The sequence below is a fragment of the Mastomys coucha genome, unplaced genomic scaffold (genome assembly GCF_008632895.1).
Source record: "Mastomys coucha isolate ucsf_1 unplaced genomic scaffold, UCSF_Mcou_1 pScaffold12, whole genome shotgun sequence".
NCBI classification, from domain to species: Eukaryota; Metazoa; Chordata; class Mammalia; order Rodentia; family Muridae; genus Mastomys; species Mastomys coucha.
Genome location: NW_022196894.1, coordinates 44201142 through 44221572, shown reverse-complemented (window position 1 = coordinate 44221572; position 20431 = coordinate 44201142). Strand labels below are relative to the sequence as shown.

At 42.5% G+C, this 20431-nt stretch overlaps 1 protein-coding gene across 1 annotated transcript in view; it reads left to right on the top strand.

The window, feature by feature from the left end:
* Positions 1 to 20126, top strand: part of Nectin3 (nectin cell adhesion molecule 3) — a 94762-nt gene extending 74636 nt beyond the window's left edge. The window contains exons 8-9 of the mRNA XM_031364025.1: positions 11710 to 11772; positions 12575 to 20126. Coding sequence (XP_031219885.1) covers positions 11710 to 11772; positions 12575 to 12751 — 240 coding nt within the window. The 3' untranslated portion in view covers positions 12752 to 20126. The remainder of the gene's footprint in view (positions 1 to 11709; positions 11773 to 12574) is intronic.
* Positions 20127 to 20431: the final 305 nt, after the last annotated feature.

The following is a 20431-nucleotide window of genomic DNA, read 5'->3' as shown; positions in this document are numbered from 1 at the left end:
TAGGTGTTGCCTCATTTCAGAAAGGTACTTAGTAGGTAGGAGGATACCGTTCATGCTTTGAAGAGTCTGTACATTATTAATTATGTATGATAGCCAGTTCTTTTGTATTTCTCTATTATCATGGAGAAACCATCTGTAAAAATTAGCAACTCTGTCATTAAAACACAAGTACACACCTGGATACATTAACAGAAAAGTTTCTGTCAGAGACCAGGTTATAGTTGTGAATTTACTTTATTGTGGCAGATGCCATATTGTGTGATTCCTAATTTACTTCATCTCTTCAGTTGAGATCCTCCAGAATGGAACAGCTATGATAAAATGGAAATACGGCCTTTTAAAAGTCAACTTCATTGAAGTATAGCTTATGTAACAATGTTGCTTTCTAAGTGTAAACTTTGATAAACACCACCAGGCATATGAATTCTGTAGGCCCTTCCCCACCCCAGACCATTTAATTAACCAGAAACATTTGTCACACAGTGTTCCTCACCATCACCTGGCCCACCACCTTCCTTCCACACACACATCTCTCAAGCAGGCACTGATGTGATTTCTCCTGCAATATGTTAGTTGTGCCTTTTGTCAAGACCCACATGTGAAAGGAAACAGCATGCTCTCGTGGATCTAATACTCTTGATCAACATGATGTGTTCGAGATTCATTCATATTGAGGAAATATATCTTATTGCTAAGTAATATGTGTGTATATGTATACACACACACAAACTTTAAAGTCATTTCGTTGTTGAAGACTGCTCTGATTTAAAGTTTGGGAACACTGTGAATAGTTTATTAGCTGATTTTTAATGCCGGTCTCACAAGAAGATCCATCATGTTCTCTTTGTCCTTATTTGAGAAGATTTCAGACTGGTATTAGCCTATCTTTGAATGCTTGATGGGACTTAACAATAAGTCCATCTCATTAGGAGTTTCTTGCAAAGGATTTTACTTGTATTTTGAAGACATTTGTCTCTTTCATCTAGGTTGTTGAAATATTAGCATCAAATTGTTTATAACATGATTTTATCCTACTAATTTAATGGGGTGAGCTTAGTAATGCAAATTGTTTTCATTTTCATTTCCAGTGTTTTAAGTTTGCTGGGTGTTGTTTATTTGTTTGCTGGGAGTTTCCAGTCTTACTAATTTGTCAAGGAGGCAGTTTATAGTTCTATAAGTTGTCTGAGAGTTTGTCCATTGTTACTCATTTCCCATTATTATTGTTTCTTTCCTCGGTTTACGTTTCATTTAAAGTAGCAATATTCTAGTATGAACACTTACAGTACAAGCAATTATTTGTTTGAAATCCCACAGTTTGACAGTTTTATTACATTAAATTCAGAATATGATGCTCATATTTGCCAGGTCTTGGGTTTATTTCCCAGGTCCCTTAGGTTTCCTAGCTAGCCACCCTAACCTAATAGATGACCTTTATGCCAGTTAGCAACTTTGTCAAAACGAATGTAGACAGTGTCTCTGAGGATGACTTCTAGCCTCCAAATACCCACTCACATTCATGTATCTCAGCAAATGAATATGTAAATAAACACACACATAGAAACATATTTTCTAGTTTCCCTTGTTTTCTTCTTCAATCATTTAGAAATGTTTGTAAATTATGCAAATTAATATAAATAATATATAATTTAAAAATATTTTAATATTAACCTCCCATTAATTCTCTAGTGTTATATACATACATATCTCTAGTGAGAATGTCTATAAAAATGAGTATGGAATTTTAGTTCCTCCATGTTGAGACTTTTTAAACCACAGCACCTGATCTGTCTCAGTGCATTGTTGTAGTTATCATTGTTCTGTGGTTAGATATATTGTGCTGTGGTGAGATAAAGTCTTCTACCAATGTCAGTTAGGTCAAGGTGGTTGATAGAGTTAGTGACCCATAAGATTTTTTTTTCAGTTGATAAGAAAGGAGTATTTGTTCCAGCTGTATATGTGAGTATATCTGTGTCATGTTTTAGCTCCGTCAGTAAGTTATTCGTGTATTTTTGTAATTCTCCTATCGTGTGGGTGCGCATGGATTGAGGACTGCTTTGTCGTCTCTTCTTTACCCTGCTCCTCTTTTTCAAAATTATTATGTGACAGTTTCTTACATGTGTACAATAATTTCAGTTCTTTGCACCCCTCCCCCAAAGCCCTCTTCCCACCCCCACTCCTTTTTCCTACTGAAACCCTTCTGTTTAACTGTCTCCCTCCTCCCCCTTCCCTGTCTGTGTTTCTGTATGACTCCTGAGTTTAAATAGGGCTGCCTGCATGAGCATGGCTGGAGCATACTTCACTGGAGCACATATAATCTCGCAGGGACTAAAGCACTTGAAGAAAGTGACACCCGTTCTTCTGGCCACCAGAAGCTCCCCAGGGAGCTGGACTTCCTAAGTCTTACTCTCATTTTCTACGTGTTTGCTTTCATGGTGCCAGAGGGTTCAGTCCCCAGGAGGGAACTCATGCCTGCCTGTTATTCTAAGTCTGACTAAGAACCTGAGGCTGGGAAGGCCCTAAGACTGAGGGTGAACCTACTTCTCCTGGGAGCGAGGCCTCATGGGTTAAGGTGGGGTAGCTCCACTTTCTGTCTAGCCACTGGGGTACGTGAACTCTGCTCGGGCAGATGCAACATGGAAAGCTAGGCTACGTTTCACCCTACACTGCCATCAGGGGTTGGGCTTGCCGGAAGTGCAGATATACCGCTCAGGGAGCGAGAGAACGAGTGAGAGAATGTCCAGGAAGGGAAGCTTATTGGCTAAACCCTCTGGGCCTATCTAGATACCTCATGAGCACGGAGAACTCTGTGTTCTGTAACACTTGACTAGTGGGTGTGCATTTACTGTGGGGGATGTGGTCATGTGTTCCAGGCCAGGGTTCTATCTGATCAGGAGTAGGTGAAACACCTCGTCTTCAGTTGGTGCCAGGGTTTCTGAACCCACTCGACCTTGCCAGGTTTCCTGACACAGTCTACTGGCTGGCCCACAAGGTAGGGCCTCAGGAGTCTTGCCCACATCCACGGTGAAATGTGGAGTTGGCATGATCTTGGCCTGGAAACAAGTACTATCGTCGCACCTTGGGAGGGCGGGCAGGCCAACACAAAGTGCTGAGCACGTCAAAGTCACTAGTTGGCCGCACTTGCTCTGTGCATCGCAAAAAGAAGCTTCTCTGGAGAAGCTGAGGGCTCTAGTCATCTATGAAGAGAAAGTACTTCGAAGGCAGTTTGATACGCTGTCAGTTCAGCAAAACAGCAGGAGTAGGTTCTCCCCTGGGTTGTGAGCTCCCCAGCTACGAGTTCTCAGCCAGGCTGACAGCACTAGACCTGAGTTCCCTCCTGTAGAATAAACCATCCAACACCATGAAAGCCAGCTCAGAAGAGTAAGCTTCCAGCTCATTTCCTTCCATGCTCTGTGACTGAAGTGTGCAGTGTCTTCAACAACAGAGCCTTCCATCAAGTTCTAGTGTATAGCCAACAGAAACAGCAAACACTACACTGGCTTCGGACCTCTGGGACGTCTCTGACGCAACAGCTTGTGAGGCAGGCACCCGGCTTCTTGTTTTAATAAACTGTGGCTTCTTGGGGGGAGTAGTATTTCTCTGATACACTGATTCTTCCAGCATTTTTGAAAACTTCTCTTTTATTTCTAGTAATTTCCTTGACCTGAAGACACTTAGTCTGGTATTTTATAGTCACTGCAGTTTTTAAAGACTTCTAATGTTTCTCTAATGGCTTATGTTTTCATGGTATGGCTTTTCCTTCTTGTTTTGAGGAAGGAAGGGGGGTTTGCAGTAACCTTATATTTTATAGCCCAGGCTAGCCCTTGAATTTGCAATAATCCTGTCTCGGCTTCTCAAGTGTTGGGATTGCAGGTGTCAACCTCCACACAGTTCTCCCTTTGCTTTTTTGATACTCTCTTTGTATCACTAATGAAATTTATATAAATCATGTCAGTTGGAAGAGTTGTGGTCATTCTAAAAATTCTCGTCTTTTATTTCTATATGTACTCCATTCTTATTCCTATGGTTGGGTTTGACGTCAGGTCAGCATCTTATTTCTTTTTTTCTTTTTATTTCTTTTTTCTTTTTTATTAGATATTTTCTTTATTTACATGTAAATTTCTCCTTTCCCAGTTTCCAAAAAACAAACAAACAAACAAAAACAACAAGAACAAACCCCTGTTGCCTCCCTCCTCCCCATGCCTGCCACCCCTTCCTCTCTCACTTATTGGCCCTGGCATTCCCCTACACTGGGGCACAAGCATCTCATTTCTTAAATTTGTTCTGTTGATTCTTTATCCCTCATCCTTTCCCTCTCTCCTCCCAAACTCAGTGAGACATTTGGTATTAGCTTCTTTGTTGAATTACTAGTTACATATTTTTATTTTTACTGTTTTTGTGTGTGTGTGTGTGTGTGTGTGTGTGTGTGTGTGTGTGTGGTTTCTCAAGCATTCAGCAAGCTTATTTTTAACTTACTGTCTTAGTTGCTATGATAAACACTCTCACCAAAAGCAACTTGGAGAAGAAAGGGTTTACTTCAGTTCAAAGTTCTCAGTCACACTCATCACTGAATGGAGGTGGGGCAGGAGCTCAGGATAGGAGCTTGGAGTCAGAAACTGAAGCAGAGGCCATGGAGGAGGGGTCTGCCTCCTGGCTTGCTCCACATTGAGGACCACTTGTCTGGGTGGCTCTGCCCACCGTGGACTGAGCAAGGGCTCAGTTGTACAGTACCAGACATGAGTTCACATCAGTCACTAATGAAGAAAATACCCTACAAGCTTGCCTACAGACCAATCGTATGAAGGCATCTGCTTCATTATGGTTCTCTCATAGATAACGCTGGCCTATGTCAAGCTGACAAAAACCAGAAGTACTGTGCTCCATTTTAACATAACATTACTCAACTTTATAACTTAAGAACTTTACTTGTGCCTCCTTATTTCCCTTAGTATTCTTAGAATATTTGAATAATAATTTACTTTATTTTTCATGTGTTATATAAACTTGGTAACCTATCCTTACTGTATTATTTCTTAAACCATAATATATAATTTTGAAATGTCAAAGTTCTTATTGGAGTCAGTTTTCTTCAACATGGAGAATCCTTCTGTAACACTTCTGTGATAGAGATGATCTGAGCACAAAATGTCTCAGCCTTTGTTTGTCTGGAAATTTCTTCATTTCCCTGTCTTTATTTAATGTTTCTATGGGGCTTACAATTGATATCCAGCTTAATTTTTTCATAACACACATTAAAATTGAATTTGCATAGTCTCTTGTCTCCCATGTTTTCCATTATTGCTGATAAAAAGTGAGGGATAATTCTTGCATGATTTTTGAATATCTTATCCCATTTTTCTTCTAGCTATATCTTTGATTATATCTTTAATATTGATTTTTCAGCCATTGGATTCTGAAATATGTTTGGGTAATATTACATGTTTTACTTCCTTTTAGAAATATAGACTTTTTTTTCACCAAAACTGGTAAATGTTTGCTAATTTCTCATTCCACTCTGTTGTTTGCATTGATAGTTCCTGTATGCACATATACACTCACTATATACCTGTATACACTAAGTGTCTAATTGGCTATGAGGACGTCTTGAAAGATTTTCCACTTTAGCTTCTGAATTCCCTTTCATCCCGCTTCATCTTTACTAACGTTCACATTTTCTTTGTAGCTGTAAATGTATGGATGATAACCTTTTTGTGATCATCTGCACTGTGCAGTCTGCCTGGCATAGAACTAATCCTCTTCCTGCTTTGATATCTTGGGTGCTGGAATCATAGGTGTGAGCCACCATGAATGGCTTATGGTAGACATATTAAAGTATATCTGTCATTTCCAGGTTAAGTTTTTTATTTGGTTTTTCTACTTTTTTCATGGTTGTTAGATATCAATTAGGCACTGGGCATTGTAAATGTTACATCAATTTATATAATTTTTCTGTTATTCTTTAGTAAGAATTGTGTTATTTTCTGGCAGTATTAACTTAAAAATCAACTTCATCTTCTAAGAAGCTTATGTTTGTCCTAGAAGCTTATCCTTACCCCTAAGGAGGACAGGTTCTTGTCTCTTACGTGTTATGGATATGTGTTCAGTATCTGCGAAGGCTTCATATGTTGAAATTTAATACTCACTGTATTAAGAGGATGGAAACTCAGTGCAGCTATACTGCTAAGAGGTGGCTTTTGAGATGTGATTAAGATTAGATAAGGCCATTAAAAAGGATCCCCATAACTAAATCCTTTTAGTGGTGGCTTTATGGGAAGAGGGAAACCAGACATGCCATGTGTGTGCTCCCTGTCTCTTGCCATGTGGTTCCCTGTGTTGTCTCCGCCTCTATTAGCAAGGAGACCAACATTAGATACAGTCCCTCACATATACCCACAGGACAGGGAGCCAGTGTAAACCTCTTTTTCTGAGGTGTTAACCAAAATGGAGTAATTCGGTATCATGTTGAGAGGGAATTTTTCTACCTCGACTGGCTAGAACCTGAGCATTTCTCAGCTCTCATCAGGCACTAGCAGTGGTAAGATTATAGTTTCCTACTAGTATCTCCCTCTATAGTATCCATTCATTGTCTGATCCATATATGCTTAGACTTGTCTTAAGCCAAATGACTTCCCTCTATGCCTGCATCTGAGCTTCTTCTGAGTCTCATGGCCTCCCTCTATGCCTGTATCTGAGCTTCTTCTGAGTCTCATTTTTAGTTGCCCTCTCCAGAGTCTAGATACTTCTGCTGACCTACAAGTAGAAATTTTCCCTGTGAGTTCAGTTAAGACATAAGGCAACAGAAAAGTCAGTGTTATCAAAGTTCACTTGGTGTACGTGTGTGTGTGTGTGTGTGTGTGTGTGTGTGTGTGTGTGTGTGTCTGTGTGTCTGTGTGTGTGTGTCTGTGTGGTACATGCACATGTTGTATGTGCTTCTGTGTACGCTCTGATTCTCGGGGATTTCCCCTTTATGCAGCACAATTGTCTAAAGTTTAACACTCTTGTTCTATGGCCTTGATTTATGGTTTATGATATAAACCATCATAACTGGAGACTCACTTGGTGGTCTATAGGAAAAGTACTAGGGCAAGCTATTTCAATAGAATTGAAGTCCTTTTACTGGTGTGACATAAAGGGAGGAGACAGGATGCCAGCAGACATGTGGCATCGTGGAGAGCAACCCAGGAGAGCCCTGGCGCAAGCATCCAGCTCAGGAAAGGTAGCTACAGTTTCTGAACCCCTAGAATTGTCCGTTTATTGGAAGTCCACTGAAAAGTACATTTACAGATTATCTTAGGTATTAACCTGAAGCTGACCAGAGAAAGAGGCACAATTTCTGTGGTCAGTGCTGAAATTTCACAGGTAACAGAAACGCAGAAATTGATGATATGGCAGAGGATAGAAAGCATTGACATAGGAGGCCAGGCCTCAGTCAGAAGATTAATGCAATCATAGGCAATGGGGTGGCGGTCCATTCTGGTTGTCAGCAATGCCAGGAAGGGTAGGTGGTGGTGGCAGCGGTGGCGGCAGCGGCAGTGGCTAACAATTAGAGCATGATAGGAGAAAGCCTTAAGGATAGGAGTGTGGTTTTGTAAGGACAGTTTAGAGGCTGGGAAGATGGCTCAGTAATTAATAGTGCTGGCTGCTCTTCCAGACGATGTGGGTTTGATGGTGGCTCACAACTGTATTTAAGACAGCAGACAGAAGGGTTGGGATGACAAACTATTCTACACGTCATGCTAGAATGATGCATCCATGCCATTGGACACTTGTTAACAACCAAATAAGGTGCACTGCCACAGACTTCTGAAGGAAAGAGTGTGCATGAAAGTAACAAGTGAGCCACAGTGAAGCCAGAAGTTATCTTCGAGCTGAGGTTCAAACTCATATATGGAAGGGACAGGAAAGGTATATGAAAACTATATTCCCCCCCCCCAACTTTTATAGAAACATGAAACTGAACCATGAAAATCAGTTTATTAATTTATGAACTCAATTTCAGCATTGCAGACTCATGGATGCTCTGAAGTATATTACTTTTAAAGATTTATTTTTATTTATTTTATGTGTATAAGTACACTGTAGCTGTACAGATGGCCATGAGCTGGGCCATCATGTGGCTGCTGGGAATTGAATTCAGGACCTCTGCTCTCTCCGGCCCACTTGCTCTGGCCCAATACACTGTAGCAGTCTTCAGACACACCAGAAGAGGGCGTCAGATTTCATTAGGGATGGTTGTGAGCCACCATGTGGTTGCTGGGATCTGAACTCAGAACCTTTGGAAGAGCAGTCAGTGCTCTTACCTGCTGAGCCATCTCGCCAGCCCTGAAGTATATGATTTGATGAATACTTCAAATGTGGGATAGAGTCTAGTTACTTCCTTTTGGAATCAGGTCTTTGTTGTTAAATGTTTGGCTAATTTCCTATCTCCTACCATATGAAAAGGTAGCAATCCTATATTAGTCATAAAACCAGGGGTTTTTTTTTGTTTTGTTTTGTTTGGTTTTCATATTTGTATTGAAGCAAAGTATGTTTTTGCCTCTGTGGTTCCCTTGCCCTGGCAAGCTTAATGCAGATATTGTTGCATGTCCTAACTTTGGCTTGCAGGGGGTCATTCCTTGTGTTTCATTGGTGACAGGAGGAGTGGCTTAGCAGCAGTATGTTTCGAAACCAGGGTTGATAACATATTTCCTGGTCATGTGAAAGTTGTCATCTGGAGTTTTGTAAAATAAATTGGAACAGCACATCTTCCCAGCACATCTCTGTAAACGCTAGCAGCCACTTTGTTTTTGTAAAATATGTCTCTTTCAGAGATGATGGCAGCTCTTCTTTCCACACACTGCCCCAAATAGGGGGAGCAGGCAGACTCTGGGTTGGTGGGCATTTTGTACCCGTCTCACCAGAGTCGTCCTAAAGGTTTTCTTACACTTTTTCTCTTCTCATTCTTCCACGTGATTGCGCTCTTTTATACAGAAGAGGAACAACCTCCAGACATTGCTGGCTGCCTTTACTTTGGTTTTACTTTATTTTATGTCTTTCCAGAAGATAGGGCGGCTTAGTCCATCACCAAATTCCTTTTTCTTCCTCTGAGAGCATTAGATGTAGAAACTGAATCACACTATTAGACAGGCGAGACTGCTGTAAATGACAGTGTGGGTGGACTGTAGCAGGACTTTCTCAGAGGTTCCTCAGTGCTGATAAAGGATGCTGTACGTTGGGATGGCTTTTACTGACTTATTTTTCTAAAAAAAATCAACACAAATTGGTTTGTAACATAGAGGCTACTGGAGGATGAACAAATGAAGATTATAAATAAGACGTATTTTATACAGACATCCAGATACCTCTTCAGACATGATTAATTGACCTAAGTGATTTAGAAAATCTATGCCTGCCCTCTCAGTAGAGCTGTTACCTACTGTTTTATCAAATTACACTTCGTTATGAGTGACACAGAACGATTTCATAATCATCTGTATAAAACAGAAAGAAAGCAGATGCAGAGATCCTCTAGAAAAGCAAAAAAGCTAAGGAAAATACTAATTTTACTTTAAGGTATTAGTTTTCAAGTCTCTTTCCCTTGGACCATGAGCAAGAAAATAATTTGTGAAGATGGTGGTGGTGATGTATGTAACTAGGCTGGCTTTAATAAGACTCTTTGCTTTAGCTGGGACATGGCCTCTGGGGACTTGCCCAAATTGTATGGTGCTGGAAGGGCATACTCTCTGACTCTGGCCTTTCCTAAGCTAGCGCTGTCTCCTTTTGAGGTAGAAGGCCCTGGCATTGCTGGATGGGATAGTAGGTGAGACCTCGGCACTGGGAGAGGGGAGTGGTATCCAAGAGCCAACTAAAGGCAAGTGCCAGAAGGCAGGATGCCCAGGAGCTCTGGGACCTTATCCCTAAGCATGCTGCTTTGCCTTAAGTCATTACAGGGTACACATTCACTGTAAAATTAAGAAATCAAATATGACAGCTACATAGTATTGAATTTCAAGGGTTCCACATGACTGGCCACAGGTCCATTAAGATGACCTGCCTGGGATTTATTACCAGTCTGTATTACATTGCTAATATCATCTGGTCGTGTGAAAAGCACCCTAGCATGATGTTGCAGATGACTTTAGGGGAAGGGAGCTTATCAGAGATAATTTATAATGTGGATAACCTTGACACTGGAGACTAAGAACCAATGAGAGTTTAGCTTCTAAAATCAGTTCATTAATTATTGACTTATTACAGAGACAGGGTAGGATACAAGGATGAAAGAAGACAGCCTTTTCTGTTTGAGCTCCTATAAAAGCAACATTTTCTGGATATTTTCTCCCTGAAGAAGCCAGGAGAGATGGAGTGAGGGGAGAGAATATGTAAACCTTCCAGACCAAAGGGACAGCAGAGCAAAGGCATGTTGGTAGATATAGCCACACAGGACATTCCATCTTCCTCTTACTGTGTTTGCAGACCATCTCTGTAGGTATGGAGCTGGGAGCAAGGGACGTAAGCCTCAAAAACTTAAAATCAGATGCAATTACGCTTGAGTAACAGAACCATCTGGGAGATGAGACACCTTAATCATGCTGAACCTCAGATTTAGTCACATGTAGAGACTACTGTTGATAGGAAAACACAGTTTGTACTTCAAATCAAATAGAGATGGTTTAAAATAGAGTCAAATATGCGTGACGATGGCCTGGAACGTAGCTTCAGATTTCCCCAAACATTGTGCAAGCAGGAACTTGAGCTTTTGTTAGCTACAGAAGAACGTTCCAAATCCAAGTATTTGCCAGATGCATGGGTGCATGCCACATGTATGTGTTCTTAGATGCTATTTGATGATAGTCCCTAGCCCTTGGGTTAAGGGAAGCTTGTGGTCTGCTAAGAATGCCTTGTAAAGTTCTTGATAGTCACCAGGGTGTTAAGTCATATAGGAGTGAATGGCTTTCAACATGCTAAAAGCAGAGGAAGATAATTTGACTTTTGTCTGTAACATCTTCATTCTCATTATCAGGGAGTTAATGACTGGCTTTGTAGAATCTTTACCACAAGTGTGGGGATCTCCCCAATCCCAGCAGCTTCAAGGGAGACCAGCTTTATAGAATGACGGGGTAGGTTAGATGAGTGAGTGCGTACAAGACTCCTTCCAGCACTCTGTCTTGTTCAAGAGACTGACGAGCAAACAGTAATGCTGTTCTCTGCCGTGATGGCTGCCTCCACCCAAGGCTGATACAGGGCCTTACAAATGACATGGCAGTTGACTATATCAGGCAGAGGGGGGTGAGAGAGAGCCTTTGCAGCTGAGGTGATGGTCAAAGTGATGATGTAGGAATTGGGGAGAAAAGAATGGCCACATGGATGACCACAGATAAAGGCTTGTTATTGACAGTTCAGCACACTCTTACCTGGTTCAAAGCACCAGACTCTCCCACTGGGGGAAGACGGAACACCTTTGGTGCTTAAACTCTCAAGTTATATATTCGCAGTTTGCCCCAACTCTTGTGTATCACATGTTCTGGGTATTTTCTCCCTGAAAATGCCAAGACAGATTGGGGTGAGGAGAGAGAATATGTAGCTGTTTTTGTTTTCCGTCCTCCCGGAGAATATTTCACTCCATTGGTGCACATTTAGCAGGTCGTGACTGGCTCCCTGTATACGGGAGCCTGCCTGGTATTGGTTCATGTGTTGGTGTTTTACAGGTGTGTGTCTTTTAATGTCTTCCAGACCGAACACTTGCCTTTGCAGACTCAGTTCAAAGAGAAAGGAGCTGGAGGTCTTCAGCCCTCTGTAAGTAAGGCTCATGCTGCACTCACCCAGGTTTTACCACTTTGTCAGATGTTCATAAACGTTCATTTTGTCCATTGCTCCCTGTTTCAATGTCTGTATGTGATTTGATAAACGCCTCAGACTCGCTGTTTCTTACAAGTAATCTAAAGAACACTGCTAAGTAATCTCAGAAGCAGCTGTCTTTGGTGTGAAACCAGGACCCAGGCAGAGGGGAGCCACTTCAGAAATTCCGGAGAGCATCAGAAGCAACTCAGTCTAGAGTTGTCAGCTGTGGCTCAAGGTCAAGTCAGAAGGAAAGGTCAAGAAAGGGGCTATTTTGGGCAGTGTTTAAAATCTCCCTTTGATCCGACATATGGTCAAATGCCAGTTCCTTTTTGCTGTATCCATTCCCTAATCCCCCAGTGCTGAATCTTGATGTTTATTTTTGTTTTGTTTGCTTTAACTCTGACTATCTCATATATTCCTTCCAAGCCTGAGCCCTTTTTGAGAGGCTCCTGACATTCACAACCATGTCTGACCCCTAGCTGACCTTGGTGGGAACCAATTCCAAACCTTAAATTCTAAAATTCCTCAGAGTTTGTAGTTTACAGTTACAGTTTATAGTTACAAGGCACCACTCCTCTTACTCGGGTGACAAATGACTGCACCATGGTGACTTGCTGAACTCTGTCTTGCCATCCAGTTCCCTGTGGATGGTCAGGGTCATGGGCTTGAGTGAATTCGACTTTTGCTTGTTTTCGCCAATGTGCTAGAAGAATGTAAACAGTGTCTCTGCTAATGTAAGCAATGTTTGAATTTCTAGAATGGACCAATTAGCAGGAGATTTGACTATGAGGATGAGAGCACAATGCAAGAAGATGGGACTCAGCAGATGTGCCCCCTTTATAACCAGATGTGCCACCAAGACCGAAGCCCTCACCAACATTACCCACGCAACCCCGAGAGACTCTATATCAACCCACGAGAACATTATGTGTGATTTTCCTCGTTATAAAGGGTGTTCTAACAAATGTTTATTCTTAGACCTGAGAGGGAAACTGAGGCATCTAAATGATTTCAGTCTTAAGTGTGTTGGAACAATCGATGAATGAATCAGAGCTAAGAGTAGATTGCTTAGCTTCATTAAGGGTTCCTTAACTACCAGCTGTGTGTGTGAGCTCACCTGTAGCTTCACTTCACTGTAAGCCTGCAGTTTTGCTAACACTCCATGGTGTGTTCATTTGAAGAGGAAGGCCCCAGCTGCTGGCGACCACTCTGCTTGGGTCTCAGGCACTGCCTTTCTGTCATTTAAACAGGTGGGAAAATGAGCTCCAAATCGAGTTCACTAATTATTAAGCTGGGATTTAGATTTCCCTAGCATCTCAGTACGATAACAATACCTGTGTACAGAGGCCGGAGGAAAGAAGTGGACTGCTGCATCCAAACAGTAACAAAGGGAAGGGGAAGCGACAAGCCTCCATGCGCTTGTGAGCCAGCCTTAGTGCCCCGGCTGGCCATTAGGCTCCAAGGGCTCCACGGGGCTGTCTGCCCTCTGTCCCCTAGTGACCAGCTGTGTCTGTGGAGTTGACTTTGTCCCTGTTGGTGCAACCTTGGGTTCCACTGGCCCAATTAACCTGTTTCCCACCTCTCAGTCCTTAAAAAAAAATCCCTGCTGAAATGGGATGGGTCCTTTTAGCTCTGTCCCTCTTCGCTTACACACGTTAAGCTCATTCAAGGCTGGCTCACCACACAGGCGTTAGCTAGCTACTCCTCTTCATTCTTCCCTCTTCTTCCATGTCTTATCTACCTCAAGAGAGAGAGAGAGAAGAGAGAAGAAAAAAAGAAAGAAGGCCTATTGAAAATCACCACAAAATAACCCCCACTCTCAAAAGCCCAGCGGAAAATTTGAAAACTTTTTTTTTTTTTTTTTGTAAAGCTACTTCAGTATGACATGCTTCAGTATGGCATGTGCTCTATTCTCCTCCCCGTGGCACCTGGTCAGACAGCCTAAAGAGATGCTTATACAGTGGGTAACAGCAGCCTCTCTGCCAGGGTCGACAGCTACAAAGCTGCACTATGCTGCTGGGCTGCCTGCTCCTCCTGTCTGCCTGGAGTTCTAGAACTTATCTCCCCCTGCCAGCTGTCCATCACGGAGACTGACAATGGAGGTCACAGAGGGAAACTTACAGGCAAAACAATCCTCAGTACATCTTAAGAATAGTGTTCCTTTACTGTGTGTCCTGGAAAGGTCAGAGTGTGACACTGGTATTAAGAAATCAAACACTGTGTCCCTGTTACATATTTTTTTTTAAAAAAAGAGAACAGTATAAACAGCAAAATAAATGGTAAACATTTCCAGCGTAAGCCTCCTTCAGGAGGAAATGAGAACATTAGTAGATTTATAGTGTCATGCCAAAGACGCCTGAAACACGCTGTGCTGGCCTGGGTTCTCCTCTGCTTTTTTTGTTTGTTTGTTTGATCGTTTGTTTGTCAGGCTTTGTGGGATAAGTCATAGAGGTGGTTCTGCAGTAATATACCCACCCACTCGGTTCCCTGGGTGATAGGCAGTTCTAGGAGCAAGGATACTCAAATCCCATCGTCTGTCTTTGGTAAGATTAGCATTTTCAGAGGATAGGCCGGCTCCAGAGCACCTGGTTCCAGAGTTCCACTGGTCCTCGGGCCCCATCGCTGCATGAGCTTTGGGTTTAGTTTATTGCCTTTATAGCAAAGATGATGGCCAGCTTCATTGCCCAGAATGTCATTACTAAGCCACTGTAACTAATGTTCTAGGATCTCCTGTGATTGTTTTCCAATAGTTAGGGTTGTACTGAGAGTTTTCTCTGACACTGAAGCATTTCAGAATACCTAGAGGCTAGGGCCCAGAATGCAGCACCCCCTCCTTCAGAAGGCTTTAAAAATATCTTAATGCTGAAGACAGTGCTGGAGTCCTGCTGGGAAGCAGGTTGTAGAGTCCATGCCACAAAAGCGCGTTGCAGAGGCAGGGAAAGGGGCAGGATGTCTTCGTTTGTGCCAGAGAAAAGGATTTGGAAGCCTTTTGTCCTGTCCTTAGCACCATCCCTGGAGGGACCCACTGTCTACCTTTCAACGATTCTTAGTATTGTTATGAAAAAGTTATTTTAGGGTGTGTGTACCGTCTGCAGCCAGCAAGTTCACCTCGTCTGTGTCTCTCTCAGCTATGAAAGTCCTTGGGCAAACTACTATATTTGATAGTTGTTGGCCCCAAACACAGGTCACATAGGCTTCATAACAGCCTATTCTAGCACCTCCTGTCTGTTCTCTATTTAAAAAGAAAAAGTTAGCTAAATACAGAACAGCTTTAAAAGGGTTTGATTAACCAGCCCCCTCAACCAAAGAATGCCATCCAAAATTAGTCTGCTGACCTCTGTATTTGGAGCACTTGATGGCGCCATTTAAATTGGGAAGTAAAGGTCAGTAAGTGAGGTTGAGGGACATATCCACAGCTGGCCATGCTCTCCCCATTACCGTTTTATTAAAGTTCACTGGGACAGAAGTAAATCTACATAGCAGTTTTCTATGTACTGCTGCCACTGCGTTCCAAGGCGGCAGGGGGACATGCTCACCCTCACCACACAGCCCCCATTGCCTATTTCACCTGCCCGCATTGTGGCAGACCATCAGATCCACTGCATCTCAGTCCACTGAAGCATCTGTACTGGCTAGGATCAGTGGGACTTACTGGGATCTGAATGCACACAGCAGTGATGTGTCTTCCATGAGAGTTCCCTTCAGGCCTGGCATTTTGTATGGTCTAAATGTGAAGATATTGACATGCTTTGGAGTATTTGACATAGGCATCTATAGAACTATATAGAGAAAGAGGAGAGAGAGAGAGAGAGAGAGAGAGAGAGAGAGAGAGAGAGAGAGAGAGAGAGACTAACTAAAGAAATACCCATTAAGTGACCTGGTTCTTGCCATCATTATTATGCTCTATGTCCTGGTCACTGCTAAACAGGACCAAGGCCTCCCCCGCACCTTGTCTTTCATAGAAGACTAAGTTTCAAGAATTGTGTCGTTGCTGCTTGCCTTTTCTTGCACTCACTGTCCCCCTGGCGCTGTGCTTACTGTACAGCAGGGCCTGCCTTGACAGGAGAGAATCCCCCGTTGTTCTCAAAATCAACAGAACAGATCTACACCCAGCTTTAACCCCTACTGTGAAATCTTAGGAGAAGAAGTTAAAATGTCTTGGGTATCGGTTGTCCCCGCCCATGAACCAGAGGCTTTTCCTGTCCACCGCTCAGAACTGTGGTAAGAACGAAACTAGGGAATGGTAGGTGAGAAACTTAACTTCTGTCCAAACTGACGTGTACCCAGGTCTCCACTGTTCGGTATTGAACTTCAGCTTCCGGTGCCTTTGCCAGTATTTAGAGTACTGGAATGTTCCAGGGAAAGCCTTCAGCGGTGCGGCAAATTCAGTGTGATAGAACCAATTGCAAAGTACAGACATTCCATTATTATAATAAACATTTATCCCATAAAATAGTTCACATCTGGAACATTGATGTGGATCCTTGGGTAAAGGCACTTGCCATGCAAGCCTGGGACCCTGCATTCAATCCTTGGGGATAGCATAGAAGTAAAGGAGAGACAAGGGCCACCACACACCTCACACCTCATTGCACGTGCGATAAAACTAATAAATATTGTTAAAAGGTTCACCTCTGTCAGGCTTTAGGTAGGATAGAAGAGACGTTTTAGAATTCATGGTTGCTCCTGTTTTACAGATCACTATTAATGAGTAGCTTTCCTGAGGACAGGATGGACTGGGTTCTAGGGCCAGCATCCAGCATCGTACATGATCATCTCACCAGATAGGCTCACACCCCTGTTTAGTCCTCCTTCAAGAGCACCCGTGGGAACAGACAGGTTCCTACCCCCACACCACCCAGGAATAGATCATGTAGATCATCAGTCAGCTGTTCCCTGCTTTGTTTGGTGGGGAGTGCAGTTGTCTTGGTTTTCTTTGCAGGGGAGGATAATACCCTGCACATAAAACTATAAGAAGTGTTAAAAGCAGAAAGCAAGCTCATGTGCTCACTTTTCCCCTGTAAATATTCAGACGTGCTCCTCTGTCCGTTAGGCTAAGTGGCAAAGGCCAGCCAGGCAAATGAGATAAAGCAGCCCATACCACTTGGTTTGCTTTTGCAGGGCACTGACTTCTAGCACCCTTCCCTAGACTGAATATAACACACTTCTTGCTGTTTGTCTCTGTTCAATAAAGACTCAGCAGCCAAGGTGGCAACAGTCACAGCTGGAAGAAGCCAGAGAAGGGTAGAAAGTGTGAAACCTTGAGATGCCAGTGTCACCAAACTGCTCCTCTCAGCTTCATGTTTCTCTTGTTCTGGGGCTTGAATGGCAAGCCTTTGCCTTCATCCTGAGGTCATTTGAAGACTAAAAGAATCCAGGACTTTTATCCATATTAAACCAAAAGCTCATGTTTGCAAACCCAATTAACTATAAAATGTTACTACAGTAATTTGCTACAGCAGATGAAATAATCTGAATTTCTTCCATTCAGAAATACACTCTGGTCTGCGTCAGCTGTTAAGGCCGTCTTGGCAGCCTTTGGTAGAGATGCAAGGGCTGCGTTCCTCCAGCCCAACCTCACCAGGTGTACTAATAAGCCAGGAAGCTACAGAACAGTCCACCAGTCTTCTATAATGTTGAGAGCGCCCTGGTTCTGCCCTTCCAGGCAACCCAGCAGCATCCCATGCCTATCTGCAGAAGCTATCAGAAGTAAGCCCAGCAGTTCTTCCCGATTCAGTGAGCCAGACTCCTGTTCTCTTTGATTTCTACACAGAGAAGAAGTCAGGTATCTCAGTCTGTGGGGCTTGTTCATGAGAGGACTGGCCCTACATGATTTCAGCTGTTAAACCGTTAATACCACCACATTGACCGTAGACAATAGTCACTCACTGGATTAACAAAGTCTCAAGGGTCGGGCCACAAACAAAGCATGTGCTACCAGTCTCTGGAGTGAAGAGAGCTTTGCAACTGTTGACGGCCCCTGGATGGTGTGCACCCCTGACTAGGATACATCAGGTAATAATCAGCCATCCCTAGAGGCATACTGAAACTGATCAACATGTTTGAAAATAATCTTATAAGTGAAATCCAGTGTAACTATTTGGTAAAGGTTTCTCAGCAGGTTGTCGTACCCTCGTACTAGGGTCGGGGGGTGGGGTCATTCACTGCTCTGTAGTCAAGAACCTGTTGAAGAGTTGCTGACATTTATCCATAGTAACAAGTGTTATCTTGGGTTGCACTGTCAGCGCTATGCAGATTTATGGGAAAGAACAAAATATCTGAATTGACAACCAACTGACAGGCTTCTATCCTCTTGGGCTACAATTCCACAGTGAAATTATCAGAGTTGTCGCAAGGAAACTCTACATAGGGGGCAGGTCACTTAGACACAAAGAGAGCTGCACTTGGGTCTTTCAGGTTCTAATTACTATTGCAAACAGTCTTCAATAAACAAAGGGACCTTTCTGAGATAGGTCAATCTCCTGACAGTCTAAGGTGAGAGGCTACACAGTTGCCCCTTCATGGATTTCCCAAAGCATTTCTAGGATCAGATCTCATGGGTACTGCACAATAGCTGATTTTGTGACTTACGCTGGACTGAGTGTATCTCATGGAATTTGGCTGTGGAAAGTGATTAGAGGAAACCCCAAGGGAAATCTTCCTGGGAATCCATAACATTGGACTTGCTACAGTGACTTAGGACTGAGCCCTGTCCCAACCCAGATGTGTCTGACAGCCATGAAAAGATGAATTCTTTGTCTTCCTCAGAGGTTAATTTCCCTTAATAGCACACAGTAGATCTATGAAGCCCAGAGTTCCACACGGTTTTTCAAGTGAATGGACATCATTGTTTTGGTTTTCAGTACTGCTTTCAGAAACAATCAGGATTTTAAGTCCACTCAAGTATTGATCAAGCTAAATTAAATTCCTCTCTGAAATCTTACTGACAGCCCCAGTATTCATTATATTTTAACTAGAGGCAGTAGAGGTTTTTTCTGCATGTATTAGTTTACTCCAGCGCACACCTCTATACTCTCACATACTCTAAGTGCAAAATTCCCTTCAATGGAGCACTTCGGTGCCCAGAGGACTGACTGTCCAGTATCTTTGGTTTCACTGTATATTAGAAATCCCAATTCCTCTGTCAAGAGCATATGTTAAGTAGCAGGTATTGCCACTAGAACCCCAAGTTATTCCATTTGTCTCCAAAAGTTCCTATTGTTCCTCTCCTTTCTACTTCTATATGATACAGCATCTCTGCCCACTTGCTTCCTCTCCATGTGGTCCTCGCCTTTTAACATATCTTGGCAGCTTTGTCCCTTCAAGCCAGTGCTCCCTCACAGGGCTGCACTGGTGGTGGTGGGGAATAAGATGTGTAAGGGCTAACTTCAAGCGAGATCCTTCTTTCAAAGTAGTTTTTACAAAAGCCCCTGGGCTTAGAAATGAGAAACTCTCTAGCTATTATATTTTTCTATTCTTGTTTTGCTATTTTTACTTCTGAAATGTGATCTCTGTCTGAAAAGAGGCTTTCTCCTGGTTTTAACTCTCTCCCTATTAACCCTCTCACACCGAAAGCTCCACCTTATGTTCTGAACTTCCTACTCTGACCTAAAACTAAGTCTCTCAGTGGGAATCCCAACTCTTGTACTTCTATTTAAAAATAGTCATATCTTCTACAGAGGAAACTCTAGCTATTTCCCTGGAAAGCCAGTGAGGCCCCATACTGGCTCCGTCCAGGTCTCACAGCAAGCCTTGCTTCTTGAAATGTAAACTGAGGCTAATGTAGTTGCTTCGCAGCACTTGGGAGTTGAATCCTGAGTAAGGAGTGATGGAAGTGTTTTGCATACAGCTTGTGCTTCACTAATGGACAATGGGTCATCTAGACAGCCTTCAAGTAGGAGTGAGCCTAGCTTGATTTGGAATCCCTTTACCCCCACAGTTTGCAACAGAAGCATACCTTGCTGTCTTTTTATAGCGGAAAGCCATTGCTTGTTTTTTGTTTAATTATTTGCATTTTGTTGTATAGAAAGAATTTGATGCTATGTATTTCTGCTTGTGAGAAAAGACCCAAGTTATAAATTTAAGTGTTAGAATTGAAACAGTTAATAGAATAGTTGGGTGAGTAAAATTCTATCTCAGATGTTGTGAAACACAAAGATCAGCTTAGATATTTTGATATTATATTTTAAATACTAGATGTTAATCTGGTGGGTTTTAGACATTCCTTAAGTTTCCAGAAATTGTCTTTTATTTTTGCATTTTGAACTATATGGCTTTAGATATTTTGAATAAAGTCTTTTATCATCTAATTTTTTTTCTGTTATCAATAAATCAGTTATTAAAGTGCATATGAAATCACTAAACCTAACTACATGACCATGGAACGCACAAACTATAAACAATCTGAGATACTTCTGTGCTTGGGGCCTTCCTAGAAGATTCTAAAAGTAGTGAGAGGAGTGATGTGTGCTTCAAACAGTACAAAAAGTAGGAGGTATTATAGCTACTTATAATGTTTACTAATGTGTCTATGTGTAGTGTGGTTGTGTGCATGTGAGCGCAGGTGCCCTGGTATAAGAGGCATCAGATGGCCCTGGAGCTGGAGCTCTAGGCA